The sequence below is a fragment of the Papio anubis genome, chromosome X (assembly GCF_008728515.1).
Source record: "Papio anubis isolate 15944 chromosome X, Panubis1.0, whole genome shotgun sequence".
NCBI classification, from domain to species: domain Eukaryota; kingdom Metazoa; phylum Chordata; class Mammalia; order Primates; family Cercopithecidae; genus Papio; species Papio anubis.
The window spans coordinates 127,283,010-127,297,897 of NC_044996.1; the positions used below are offsets into that span (position 1 = coordinate 127,283,010).

General features: G+C 39.3%; 1 protein-coding gene across 4 annotated transcripts in view; it reads left to right on the forward strand.

Moving 5' to 3' along the window:
- SCML2 (Scm polycomb group protein like 2) overlaps positions 1–14,307 on the forward strand; it is a 119,207-nt gene extending 104,900 nt beyond the window's left edge. For 2 of the 4 annotated variants that reach the window (XM_031660499.1, XM_031660498.1), the window contains 3 exons: positions 5,334–5,447; positions 6,399–6,653; positions 12,212–14,307. In XM_031660499.1, coding sequence (XP_031516359.1) covers positions 5,334–5,447; positions 6,399–6,653; positions 12,212–12,219 — 377 coding nt within the window. In that variant the 3' untranslated portion in view covers positions 12,220–14,307. Of the gene's footprint in view, positions 1–5,333; positions 5,448–6,398; positions 6,654–10,988; positions 11,141–12,211 lie in introns of all 4 variants that reach the window. The other 2 variants (XM_031660497.1, XM_031660496.1) reach the window with 2 other exon arrangements.
- The last annotated feature ends 581 nt before the right edge of the window (positions 14,308–14,888 follow it).

Here is a 14,888-nt window from a genome sequence, read left to right on the forward strand (position 1 = left end):
TTACCACTATTTTTTGGTATGTGGGACATTGTATATAAAAGATCTGCAGAAGCTCCAGATTTCTACCTTAAAAAGTTTCCTCTTTTTTAAGCAGAAAGAAGGAGGGCTCATTCCATTCAGTGATTGAACTGGGTTGGGGCTGAATAGCAGTTTTAATAAGACTCAGTCTATCTCCTGATTCCTCGCTATTCTTCAGGTGTTACTTTCCCAGGCTTTTGATTGAGAACCTGGGAATTCCCTAGCTCCTTAACCTTGAAAGACTATGGGGAATTATACTTCCCTCCTTCAGGGGTTTGCTGCTCAGCTCTTCAGCCTTCTTCCTCATGTATTATCACAACTTCACACTTGTGTTTAGGTGGCTTGTGTGTTTGAGCTAGACCTCTTCACCCTGGTGGGTCTTTATTTCTTAAGCATCGTGAGACTGCGAGAGATTTCAGCGTGCCTTTTAAGAGTTTTTAGCCTAACTCCCCAGCTTCCTGTATAGCTCCAGAACTTGGCAGATGTCCCATGGGGGAAAACTAGCTATGAGTTTGAGTTTCTGATTTGTCACTCCAGCTGTGTGAAGCTGCTGAATCTTTTTTGATTTATTTTTGCCTAGTTATAGCCCTCTGCCTGTGTCAGGTTCTATTTTCAGTGTAGTGCCAAGAGTCAGCAAATTCCTACAGGGAAAAAATATGACGAGATCTTCAGTTTAGACTAGAATGGTTCTTCCCCCTCTGGAATTTGATTTTATTAGTTCCTATGACTGCTATACCTTGAGGATGCTTTTCTTATAATAACTTTATTGAGATATAATTCAGATACCATAATTTCACCCTTTTAAAAGTACACAATTCAGTATTTTTTAGTGTATTCACAGAGTTGTGCAGTCATCACCACTATCTTCATCACCCCCAAAAGAAATCCCATACCTGTTAACTATCATCCCTCAATGTCTTTTCTCCCTCACCACTGGAAACTATTTATTGACTTTCTGTCTTTATGGATTTTCCTATTGTAGACATTTCATGTTAATAGAATCATATAATATGCAGTCTTTGTGTGTGGCTTCTTTCACTTAGCATAGTGTGTTTTTTTGTTTGTTTTGTTTTGAGACGGAGTCTCGTTCTGTTGCCTAGGCTGGAATGCAGTGGTGTGATCTCGGCTCGCCGCAACCTCTGCCTCCTGGGTTCAAGGGTTCAAGTGATTTTCCTGCCTCAGCCTCCTGAGTAGCTGGGACTACAGGTGCCCACCACCACGCCCGGCTAATTTTTGTATTTTTAGTAGAGACGGGTTTCACTACATCATCCAGGCTGGTCTCGAATTCCTGACCTCAAGTGATCCACCCATCTTGGCCTCCCAAAATGCTGGGATTACAGGTGTGAGCCACCGTGCCCACCCTATGTTTTCAAGGTTCACCCATGTGGTAGCATGTATCAGTGCTTCATTCCTTTTTATGGCTGAATAATATTCTATTGTATGGCTATATTGTATTTTGTTTATCCATTTATCAATTGATGCACTTCTGGATTGTTTCCACTTTTTGGCTATTAGGAATGCTGCTGCAATGAACATTTGTGTATAAGTTTTTGTGTGGATACATGTTCTCTCGGGTACAAACCTAGGTGTGGAATTGTTGGGTCATATGGTTAACTCTGTTTAACTTGATGAGGACCTGACAGACTTTTCCAAAGAGGCTATACCATTTTACATTTCCATCAGCAGTGAATGAGGTTTCAGTTCTCCTTGTAAACACTTGTTATTGTCCATCTTTTTTATTATACCCATTCTAGCAGGTGTGAAATGGTATCTCATTACGGTGTGATTTGCATTTTTCCAATAGTTGATGATGAGCATCTTTTCTTGTGCTTTTTGGCCATTTGTATACCTTCAGAGAAATGTCTGTTCGAATCCTTTGTCCACTTTTAATTGGTTTCATTTTTTATTGTTGAGTCATAAGAGTTCTTTGTATATTCTAGATACAAGTACTGTATCAGGTATATGCTTTGCATATATTTTATCCCATTCTTTGGGGTTGTCTTTTAACTTCCTACTTTTTTTCTCTCTCTCTTTTTTTTTTTTTTTTTTTTGCGACGGAGTCCTGCTGTGTCACCCAGGCTGGAGTGCAGTGGCGTGATTTTGGCTCACTGCAACCTCTGCCTCCCAGTTTCAAGCAATCCTCCCACCTCAGCCTCCAGAGTGAGTGCTGGGACTACAGGTGTGTGCCCCCACACTTGGCTAATTTTTGTATTTTTAGTAGAGATGAGGTGGCATGGTTTGACTGTGTCCCCACCCAAATCTCATCTTGAATTATAGTTCCCATAATCCCCCCATGTCATGGGAGGGACCCAGCAGGAGGTAATTGAATCATGGGGGCAGTTACCCTCATGCTGTTCTTGTAATAGTGAGTGAGTTCTCATGAGATCTGATGGTTTTAGAAGGGGCTTTCCCTGCTTTGCTCTGCACTTCTGCCTGCTGCCATGTAAGACGTGCCTTTGCCCCTCCTTTGCCTTCTGCCATGATTGTGAGTCCTCCCCAGCCATGTGGAACTGTGAGTCTATTAAACCTCTTTTTCTTTATAAATTACCCAGTCTCGGGTATGTCTTTATTAGCAGCATGAGAACGGACTAATACACTGGCCTTTTTTTAGTTCTTTAGACATGATTTTCATTTTTTAGTTCCTTGAATATATTTATAATAGCTGATTTAAAGTATTTGTCTAGGTCGGGTGCAGTGGCTCACGTCTGTAATCCCAGCACTTTGGGAGGCCAAGGCGGGACGATCACTTGAGGCCAGGAGTTTAAGACCAGTCTGGCTAACATGGCGAAACCCTCTCTCTACTAAAGATAAAAAAATTAGCCAGGTGTGGTGGCATGTGCCTATAATCCCAGCTGCTTGGGAGGCTGAGGCACGAGAATCATTTGAACCTGGGAGGCAGAGGTTGCAGTGAGCTGAGATCATGCCATTGCACTCCAGCCTGGGTGACAGATTGAGACCGTGTCCCAAAATAAAGTATTTGTCTAGTAAGTCCAATGTCTGGACTTCCTCAGGGACAATTTCTGTTAACTGATTTTTTTCCCTTTGTATGGACCATATTGTTTCTTCACATGTCTCATTTTTTTGTTGTTGTTGAAAACTGGACATTTAAAAATCATATAATATGGCAACTCTGGAAATCAGATTGCCTTCTCCCTAGGGTTTGTTGTTGTTGCTGGTGCTGTTTAGTGACTTTTCCTGGACTAATTCTGTAAAGTCTGTATTTCTTTGTTAAGAGTGGTCACTGAAGTCTGCTTGTTTAGCTTAATGTGGTTAATGATTGGGTAGAAATTTCCTTAAATACCTGGAACCAGTGTATCTCCCAGCCTTGGCCAAGGGGTTTTCTGTGTGTGTTGGGACATAACGTCAGTGCTCCAAGAGGCAGCTTGTAAGTCGACTTTGTGCAGAGCCTCAAGGTCAGCCAGAGATGAAAGATTAGGGTGTTCTCATGTCTTTCCTGGGCATGCATATATACATCCGAGCACATGCATGTGAACTGTTTAGATTCCCAGGAATATTTCTGTGTTTTTCAAAGTCTCCTAGGGGGCATCTTATACCCAGTTTTTCCTTTTAAGCTTTTTGGCCAACCTATTGTTAGCCCTGACTGGTAATATGGTCTCAGGCAGCTGCAAAGTTAAACAGTTGCCACCATTTTCCCCCATCAGATGCCCTGGAGATGGGGTTGTTCACACAGAACAAGCTCTAATTTAGGTCAAATAAAGACAAACCCTGAAAGGGAGCTTTTCAGTGAGCTTCAAGACTGGTCTAAGTGATAGTTCTCTGGGCATGGGGCTTTTGGAGAGCTCCAAACCCATTATGTCCCCATCCAGTGACTATTGCATGGCTGTTTTTCATACCTGCCGTAGTTGTGAAGTGTTGGTTTTCAAGGCTACTGTGAAAATGGGGTGAGGGGGATTATATTAGGGCAAGTTAAAATGCCACAGAATTTGCTGTTTTTTTCTGAGATCCATTCATTTTTCTTAAACACTTTGGATTGTGGCAAGTCTTTAATTTCCAGAGTTTTGAAAAAGTTTTTATAGTTTTTGCCACTGTTTTCAATGTTTTTATGAAGGAGTAGATTTTTGGAGGTCTTTGATCAGTCATCCTGGAAGTGCTTCTCTGATGATTTAAAAAATACTTTGTAAATTACCTGGCTTTTCCTAGTTATCTCTGTAGGAACACTTTCCTCCTTTAGCCTTACTACAATACCCAGAAGCAGAAGTCGAGTCAAATTTATATTTGTTTCAGCCCCAGATAGTAGAGCATACCCAGCTTCGTAAACTTTTCATAAAGCATTAGTACATTACAAATAAATGATGAAGACATTTTCTAATCTTGCCAAGATTCTGAGGGAAATAAACATTTATAGAAAACTATATTTTAGAACTCGAATTTTCCATATTATTAAGTTGGTATGAAAAGCCAATTATTTCTTTCCTTAGAATTTAATGTCTTAATTAATTGTAGAAATTTGAGATATGTTTTGCCTGTTGGTTTTATAGTCCATTATTAAAAATAAAACTAAAGTGGTAAGAGCTCTACCGGACTCATTGGGATTCACTGAGTAACTAGATTGAGCTAAAGGTTACTCATCATAACATTTTGAGCAGCATGCGTGGCCCTCAGCCGAAATTTTGAACCAGATGAAGTTTGACTTTGATACTCATTGCAATCTTTCTTCTCTTTTGAGGTCTACTATCAGACTTTTAAGATTTTTCTTATACCTTATTTGTCCTTTTAGTTGGAGGTTAAATCAGGATATTTGTTGATACTTAGGGTATAATTGATAATTGAAGCTGTCTTTACTTTCAGGATCATGTTTTACAGAGTGGTCCTTTAGGTAGAAGTGCGTTTGGTTGAATGATAAGTAAGCAGTAGACTTGTTTTAAGGGTAGCTCTAAGCCAGGATTGTTACTTAACAAAATGGATGTTCATTATGCCATATCTTTTATTTAATTTCTCTGAAGTTTTAACTCCTCCGGCTCATGGGAGCAATTTTCCCAGGCCATTTTAGACACATTTTAATGGGTTGCCTCACTGCCTTGTGAGATATTTAGAGAGATCTGATAACCCCAGAATAAAGAAGCCTAGATATACTCCTTCTGGAAATGCTTTTAACTCTTGAATATTATTTCAGTGAAAATATAAAATAGGATGAAATAGACACATGTTATTCAAGAACATCAAATAATTGAGAAGTTGTCAATGAAGGTATTGTAGGCAAATGATGTAGAAACAAGTGTTTCATGCTGATGATATGAAAATGCTTGAGTATATTAGTTCGTTATAACAGACAACTGTTTTTTCTTTGAGAACAGCAAAAGAAGATGTAACAGAAAGGCAAAGTACCAAACGATCTCCTCAGCAATCTGTACCATATGTTGTTCCTCTCTCTCCTAAGCTCCCCAAAACAAAGGAGTACGCATCTGAAGGTAAATAGCATTTACACCTCCCAGGATTGGGAAGAAATGTTTCTCTGCTACCACTTGTGTATACTCTTGGGGTGGTAGTATTGGAGGTAGAGAGGTAAATTTGCCTAAATAAGTTTGGCAGTTAGGCTACTACTTGGACAGCTTTGTTGAACACTTCATTCCCTTCAGAAGTGCACGGCTGTTATTTCTCCATAGAAAAAAAAAATTATAATAACCTAATAACCTTTTTCCTTCACTTTTGTATTGCTAAAAATTGGTAGAAAGAAGAATAGAAAAACCTGCTGCCTTTCTCCAGAGAATGTGTTAACTGCCCAAGTAGTAAACAAATGTTAGAAACCAACTGTATGATCATATTATAACAAATAGTAATGAAGAACTGCATTTCTAAAAACAAATGCTTTAGTGAGGTGTTTATAGTCTTGGTGGCAAGACTGGCAAATGATAGTAAGTTACTATGAAAAATATAGGTGATATGCAATCACTTTGGACTGTAGGACAATGTCCATTAATATAAATGCCAAGGAAGGCCAAGTCGGGTGGATCATCTGAGGTCAGGAGTTCGAGACCAGCCTGGCCAACATGATGAAACCCTGTCTCTACTAAAAAAAAAAAACCCAAAAGATTAGCCGGGCGTGGTGGCAGGCACTTGTACTCCCTGCTACTTGGGAGGCTGAGGCAGGAGAATCGCTTGAACCCAGGAGGTGGAGGTTGCAGTGAACCAAGATTGCGCCACTGCACCCCAGCCTGGGCAACAAGAACAAAACTCTGTCTCAATCAATCAGTGCATGCATCCATACCAAGGAGGGGATAGCCATGAACTTTGTGTTAGAGCATTGTGGTTCAGTATAGCACAAGTTAAGTGAACTTGCTAGGGATGAAATTTTTTTCCTTTTAGTAGTATTTGAATTGTAAGTCTATTGAAGATAGCCTCCTTTGTCTTTTTCCCTGTAGAAGAACCATTGTTTGCTGGGAGAAATGCCATTCCCAAAGAGGAAAATCTTTCAGAAGATTCTAAGAGCTCATCACTAAATTCAGGAAATTGTTTGAATCCTGCCTGTAGAAATCCTATGTATATTCATACTTCAGTCTCCCAGGATTTTTCTCAAAGTGTGCCAGGCACCACAAGTTCACTACTAGATGGGGACAAATCATCCCCCAAGAGCAGTCCCCATGAAGTTAAATTCCAAATGCAGAGGAAAAGTGAAGGTATGTTCAAAAATAGTGGCTCTCAATGTGTTTGTCTTTTGCCTTGAGATGTTCATACCTAACAGCATCCCTTGAGAGTATCACATTGGAGAAAGTGCTAAAATTTGGGAGGCTGAGTCCTCCCTTTCACATCACTGTCAGGTCAGACCATTATGGATCCTCCAATCCTCTTGACAGCACAGAACTGTCTCTGGGGATCTGGATCACCAACCATGTCTCTGATAGAGACTTCTCAGATTAGTAGTGCTTGAGCAGTTGTAATTTATCATTTGCTTGGGTACTGTCTGGACTCACAAACCTCTCATGACTCTGAGGCTTGGAAAGACAGTCCCTCTCCTTTCTGTTGTACACTTTTCTTAGTCTCTCTTGAGACCTTTCCTGGCCTTAGCCTGTGTTGACTCCTGGATTCGGGCTGGCATCTTGTTACCACAGCCACACCATTTCCTCATTCTCCATATCCTTCCTCAGACCCACCAGGAAGACATGACGTGTATAAGTAGGGCAACATCCTGTTGCCATTTAGAAAGAGCCAAAACAGGTCGGGCACGGGGTGGCTCACGCCTGTAATCTTAGCACTTTGGGAGGCCAAGGCGGGCGGATCACCTGAAGTTGGGAGTTCGAGACCAGCCTGATCAACATGGAGAAACCCTGTTTCTACTAAAAATACAAAATTAGCCAGGCATGGTGGTGCATGCCTGTAATCCCAGCTACTCGGGAGCCTGAGGCTGAGGCAGGAGAATCGCTTGAACCCGGGAGGCAGAGGTTGCAGTGAGCCGAGATGGCGCCATTGCATTCCAGCCTAGGCAGCAAGAGCAAAACTCTGTCTCAAAAAAAAAAAAAAGAAAGAAAGAGCCAAAACAGCCTTCAATGTGCAAAGAGGGCTAATATCCTGTACCTTTGAAGGATTAAGGGTGCAGGAGAGTGAGGTTGGGAATAAGTGTCTTGTCCTTTTTCTCCAGGTAGGCACGTAGGCGAGGTTGAGGAGTGTAGGAAGTGGGAACCCTTGCCTTTGATCATGGGTGTTATCTATGGGCAGCCACACTGTGCACATCCCATGACACATTTAATGTTGTCAGCCCCATCCCTTCTGGAGATTTTCTCTGCTTTTAGAGTGACATGGTTTGCAGAGTCTAACAATAGATGCTTATTCCATAAGGGCTAGTATACCCTGCATTTTAAAGTATTTTCACAAAGTTTGACCTTTTGAAGATAGGCCTTCTCAGTATAAGATTACTTCTAATGCTGAGTATCTCACTTCGAAATGTATGTCAAACACTGTTGTGCTAAGGTAGCCAGTATTGGGGCTTCAGAAGGCTGGCTTCTGGTCTTCTTAGGAATGTAGAGACTAATAGTAATAACATTGCTTTCTAATAATTTACTTAGTGGTAATAGAAATAATCATCATCTTCATCACTATCTGACATATGCCAGGCATATAATATTTCATATGGCCTCCTACATTATACTGTTACAACAATTCCTTGAAATGTAGGTGCTGGCAAGCATTTTCAGGTGAGAAATTTGAAGTCATTTGGCTGAGGTCCCTCAGCTAAAAAGTGGCTGGGCCAGTCCTTGAACTCAAACACTCTGACTCCAGGGTTGTACTCCTAACTTCTGTACTACTTACATCTCCCAAGAACAGATACTTATTTCCATTAGAAACTGTCTACAGGTGCCATTACTATTATTTTTGAGGCATTTGAACTGTTACCTAGAGCTGATTCCACTCCTGACAGCCAGTGATGCTCACACAATTTCCTGTCCTGCCTTGTCCCATTATTCGAATGAAAAATATTGCTGATCTTTATTATAGGAAAGAAATCCAGTGATGTCAGGGGGAATCAGATCACTTTCATACTTTCATTATACTTATTCTAGAAATATTTATTGATATGCCAGTGTATATAAGACAGAGCCGTTCAGGAGAAAAGCATGACTGGACTTTGATTATTTTTCACATGATTAGTTTGTTTCATGTAATTATTTGAATAACAGTAATGTAATGCTTGCAAACGTCTCTGATTGTTTTGAAGGTGTAGGCCCAATTAAATTATATTTTCATAATAGACTAAAAATAGAAAATCTTATGGTTTTATTTTTAGTATAAAATTAATTTTATACCCCAAATCATATCTTTTTACATATAGTTTATCTGCAGTAAACTGTAAAACTAGTTACATGTTATTCAAAACATAAATGTACCAGATTATGACAGAAACCAGAAATTCCACAAAAATATAAGTTAAATTAGAGATATGATTAGCTTTGCCAATGATTTTTTTCATGTTACATTGTGTCTTTGTTGAGTTAAAGGAGATGGTGTTTCTGTCTAAATTGTCAGAATGCCTTAGGCATAGCGTGGTCTACAGCATCATCATTTTTACTTGGGTCGATACAGCCCAGCAGAATTTCTCTGTAGATATGGCCAACATTTTTTTCTCTGAGTGAAGGGAAGAATATATTTTGGTATAGAGTTTTTATTTCACATCATCATTGTGATGTTGGAAAGAAATAAAATTCAGAGCTACACACAAAAAATTAACCACTATAAGTTCTTTTATTTTCTGTTTTTCTTTACCTTTCCCCTAGGTAAGTACTTAAAATGCTTCTAAAATGGCCATAGCCCAGAGGGTAGGAAAGAAAGGGTACTCCTTTGGCTAATTCACACACAAAAAACCATCTGATTTGTGTTGACGGTCCTTGGTTAGAGAAACAAATCTTCCTAGCTAAGTACAAAATTCACTTCAGTTATCACACACTAACTTTAGGGAGTTAAGGGCTCTGGTTGAGTAAATGAATACTTGTCAGGACACAGATTTCATCACAACTTAGTAAAGAGTGCAGCTAAGACCATTTGAGATATGAGCACTTAAATTGTTTCATGTCTCAGTTATGTATTTTTTTAATGTATAAACCTTCAACCAAAATATCTATTACTATGCAATTAAACATTATAAAGGAATTAAATGTTAAAGTTATTTTTGACCTAGCGTAGCAGAAAATAATCTTGTTTTCTTCAAAATTCAGATAAGCAGCCAGGCGCGGTGGCTCACGCCTGTAATCCCAGCACTTTGGGAGGCCGAGGCGGGCGGATCAAGAGGTCAGGAGATCGAGACCATCCTGGCTAACACAGTGAAACCCCGTCTCTACTAAAGAATACAAAAAATTAGCCGGGCATAGTGGCGAACGCCTATAGTCCCAGCTACTCGGGAGGCTGAGGCAGGAGAATGGTGTGAACCCAGGAGGCGGAGGTTGCAGTGAGCCGAGATTGTGCCACTGTACTCCAGCCTGGGTGACAGGCCAAGACTCTGTCTCAAAAAAAAAAAAAAAAAAAAAAAAAAATTCAGATAGGCATTTAAGCCATGAGAGACAGGAAATCTAAAGAGTAAAGTGATGCTAAAAATATTCTTATTGGATACATCAGAGAGATTTGGTAAAAGGACTACTTTGTTTATCAAAAATAATGGGATTATTGAAATTATTTGATTAAAATGAACACATTTATGCAATTAGAAAACTAAATTTGGCTTGGCGTGGTAGCTCATGCCTGTAATTCCAGCAGTTTGGGGGCCTGAGGTGGGCAGATTGCTTGAGCCCAGGAGTTTGAGACTAGCCTGGGCAACATGGATAAATCCTGTCTGTACAAAAAATATAAAGATTAGCTGGGAGTGGTGGCATGTGTCTGTAGTCCCAGCTACTTGGGAGGCCAAGGTGGGAGGATCACTTGAGCCCAGGAGGTCAACACTGCAGTGAGCCATGATTGTGCCACTGCACTCCAGCTGTGATTGTGCCACTGCACTCCAGCCTGGGCAACAGAGCGAGACCCTGTCTCAAAAAAACCAAAACAGCAACAAAAATACAAAACAAACAAAAAAAACAAAACCAGCTGTAAATTTGGGGAATTTCCATCGGATTTAGCTAGTAAAATAAACCTAATCTAGACAGATAGAGAGAGATTGAAATTCCTTGGAAGACTTAAGAGAGAAGTCATAGGTTAGATTAGATTAACCTAATTTTACCCAAGTAACAGGTCTTTTGCTGTGTTTGCTTGTGGCCAAAGAGGCCTTGGATTGCTTAGTCTGTTTTGTGATCTTTGAAGCTTTAAGGTAACTGCTGAACCTGCTTTTGTTGTTTGGGGGAGGTCAGATGGGATGCTCTTATGTAGCCATCCTCACATCATCTTTGTATAAGCTTTCACAGTTGGAGTCTTGAGACCTTGTTGGGGAACTTAACAGAAGGTTCCAGGAATGAGACCATTATTCCCTACCTAACATCTCTTCTTTCAGGATAATGATCAGGTCAAGTATGATTTGTCTTTTTTCCCCCCCATTGAAGCTCCAAGTTATATAGCTGTACCTGATCCCAGTGTCCTGAAACAAGGCTTCTCTAAGGACCCTTCAACCTGGTCTGTGGATGAAGTGATACAGTTTATGAAACATACAGATCCTCAGATATCAGGCCCCCTCGCCGACCTCTTCAGGCAACATGTAATGTATCTTTTGATCCGGTTTTCCTGCCGTAATGCCTTTGAATGACCTCTGTGCAGGCCCTTCATTTGGATGCTGTGTGGATGGTGGGGGAACCCTATCAACTGATTTTTCCATATGTGAGAAAGGTTATTTTTCCCAAGATATTAGTTCCTTAAATGGTAGATTAATGGTTTGTTCTTTAAGTGAGTATGCAGGTGCTTAAAATACAAACTGCTTCACCTTCTCAAGATACAATGATTCAGCATTGCAACTCTCAGGTGTACCTCCCCTTTGTAACGACAGATACAAGGATCCTCCCCGACCTGCTCCCAGCTCAGCGCCAGGACCATGAGTAGGAGGGGTTGACCACAGGCTATTACAGGGTGGCCTTCCTCCAGTGAATCCAGCAACTGTATAAGATTAAGTACATCCTTTTAAACAGGAACTCACAAATACCAAATAATATGCTTCCATAACATAAATTGGTTAAGGTAATAAAGAATTTTAGGAGGATGCCTTATGACTATTAAGTAATATTTTCAGTGTTTTCTAACAAATCAAATGAGTGATCTGTTATCTGAGGTACCCTTTTCACTATTGCAAGAAAATCAGTAATTAGTTTTAGCATCTAACCAGCTTCAGACAACTAACTGATTAGCCTTCAACATAATGACAACACTGTATAGCACATTTACAGTTTGCATTGCTATTGACATATTCCTGGCCCTTCTCAGAAAGTTATTGACCATCTGAAATTCATTTCTACCATTAATAGTTTTTGACCCTTTGTCATAGATATGTTTAGTATTTTATTTAACACACAGTATTTAAAGTCAGATTGTTTGATACTTGGGACATTTTTTGAAGATACAAGGTTAAATTTTCTTTTTCTTAAAATTTAAACTAAATTCATAAATTATCAAATGATGCTTCACTATATAAATTATATTTTTAATAGTTTTCAGGAAATAAAGCATATTCAGAGAATATATATCCGGAGTATACAGCTGCTCTATTTTACATGTTCTTATGTATAAATAACTTGATATGAAAGCATTATTAATGAGTATGATTTCCTTCTCTCTGTAGGAAATTGATGGGAAGGCTCTGTTCCTACTCAAGAGTGATGTGATGATGAAGTATATGGGGCTGAAGCTGGGGCCAGCATTAAAGCTGTGTTACTACATTGAAAAACTTAAAGAAGGAAAATACAATTGAAAAAAATATGCGTAAGTTTAGATTGGACATAATTCTCAGGTGTACTGTTAACATTTTAATTTAAAAGTATTTCTCAGCAGTTTTTGTTTTGTAGACAGTTCCTATAAAAGTGTTTTATCAGAATTGCAGAACTGTATTGACAGTTCAGTCAACTTTTTTTTTTTTTTTTTCCTGGAGTCACCAACCAGCCTCGGGAGGCACAGCCACCTCTCCCCCAGTCTACTTCTTTAAAAAGCATTTAACATGTTAGTATTGGCATTTTCAAATTGGCAGTTCTTTATGTCTTTTTAAATTTTCATTGTACAGTTTACAAATATACTTAATGTAGTTAACAGAGAAAAACCTTTGATTTTGGTTAATCTTTATATCTAGAACCAAAACAGCTAAATCCCAAAGGGGAAAATATCAGGGATTGATAACTTCTATAATTAAATCCATGAGAATTTTTCCTCACCAGAGAATTTAAAGGTGCACCTGTAGATATCATCTTTTCTCAGATGTTTTGTCTGATACTCTGTGGTGTTCTGTTCATGTTCTATCAGTATATCTAGAAAGGGAATAGCCATATAAATTATTTTCCTTTTATTAGTTCTCTGTATGTTGTATTTGATCATATTTAAAGGAAAAAAGCAAGCTTATAAAGCTTATAAGCTTTCATAAAGTGTTCTTACCAGTTTTTGATAAATTTTTTAAATTATAGGATAGAATTGTCATTTTATGCAGGAGATATTTATACTACGAGGGTTGTTTGGATGGAGTAAGATTAAATTTTTTCAGTAAAATACCTATTATTTTAAAACTTTCCGTATTTTCACTAAGCTTGGACATTTAACTAGGCATTCTTTTCTTACATCTCTATATGAAGATACCAGTGTCCAAATTTTTTGAAGATATATATTATATGTGTTTATTCCTCATATGGTACTTTACCATATTTGTATATTGTTTTATACCTGTAGGTTTACACACAAGTAAATCTTCTTTTTTCTTGAATTTAATCTGGCACTTTGCACTGCCACAGAGGTAACGATGAACTGTGTATATAGTTAGATGTTTCGATTTCGTAAAAAATATATGTCCATCGTTTGCTATCACCAGTACCTCTCAGCTTACTCTTCAGGGGATATGAAACAATCTGTAGATTCGTTTCCATACAGGGAAGTTCTCTGTCCTATGCAATGTTTCTAATTAATTTGCTTAGTTCTGAGCCATTTATTCTGCTACACTTTGAGAGATATATTAGTTCAGACTTATTGTTTGGGGCTTTATTTTATTTTATTTTATTTTTTTTTTTTGAGATGGAGTTTCACTCTTGTTGCCCAGGCTGGAGTGCAATAGCTCGATCTCGGCTCACTGCAACCTCTGCCTCCCTGGTTCAAGCAATTCTCCTGCCTCAGCGATTACAGGCATGCACCACCACGCCCAGCTACTTTTGTAGAGATGGGGTTTCTCCATGTTGGTCAGGCTGGTCTCGAACTGCTGACCTCAGGTGATCCGCCAACCTCGGCCTTGTAAAATGCTGGGATTACAGGCATGAGCCACTGTGCCCAGCCATGTTTGGGGCTTTATTTTATAAGTTAGAACTTTGAAGAGGAAATGGTGCTATATGTTTATTGTTATTACTTTGTGTAACTTTGATGTAACGTCTATAAGCTATGAGAATCAGTTATAAAAGTATTAGCCATTTATTGTAAATGCCAATAAAATATTCACCAGGGGCAAGAATGTACATTTTCTTTTTAGAAAACCAAATGTACTTTAGACATGAATGCAACTATTTAAAGAATAGCTTCATTTATGTTATTCCTTATATGTCAAAAGATTCTTACTTAAACTTGGTCTTCTTTCAAGTTGTTTGTATGAAGATGCTGTACCCACTTGAACAGTCCTCAGGTGTTTACATAAATACTATGTTTTACAGTTTTCATATTTTAAAATATTAATAAAGTTAATCGAAACGATTCATTCAAAGCCTCAGGTGTGATTTTATTTACCGTTAACTGCATTACATTAAAGTGTATATTTGTTGGAACTGGAACAGAGCCAGTCTAGTAAGTTTGTGGCTTTCCGTGTCCAAATACTTGAGTTTTAAAACCTGCCCAGATTCTAATGCTAAACAGGATGCCTAAGAACCAAGGGCTGATTTCTTACAGGGGTCTTCAATGAGACCCCAGGGGGGCTGTAAGAAGTTCAGTCGATGAGCTGTATCTGTACTCAGAGCCTTTGTTATTTATGATATCATCAGTGATGCGAGAGTGCTAGAAAATGCCCGTGCCCCGAGATGTCTCATCCCATCTGAGCCTGTACACCTGGCTGGCAACTGTGGTTGCTCTTTTACCACTGGGGGCCAGAGGCCGCCTCCTGCATGCACCTGCTCTTGGCCCTCTGCCTTCAGATGGTCCAGCTGCCCCGGTGGGATGCCCTTGGAGGACTGGGGTTTTGCATAGCCTCACTTATTTGGCCCCTACCCCGACCCCAGGAGCTGCGGCTCCAGCTGAGGAACCCAGAAATCCTCACTGCTCTTGCTCACCAGCAGCGTGTCCTGTGA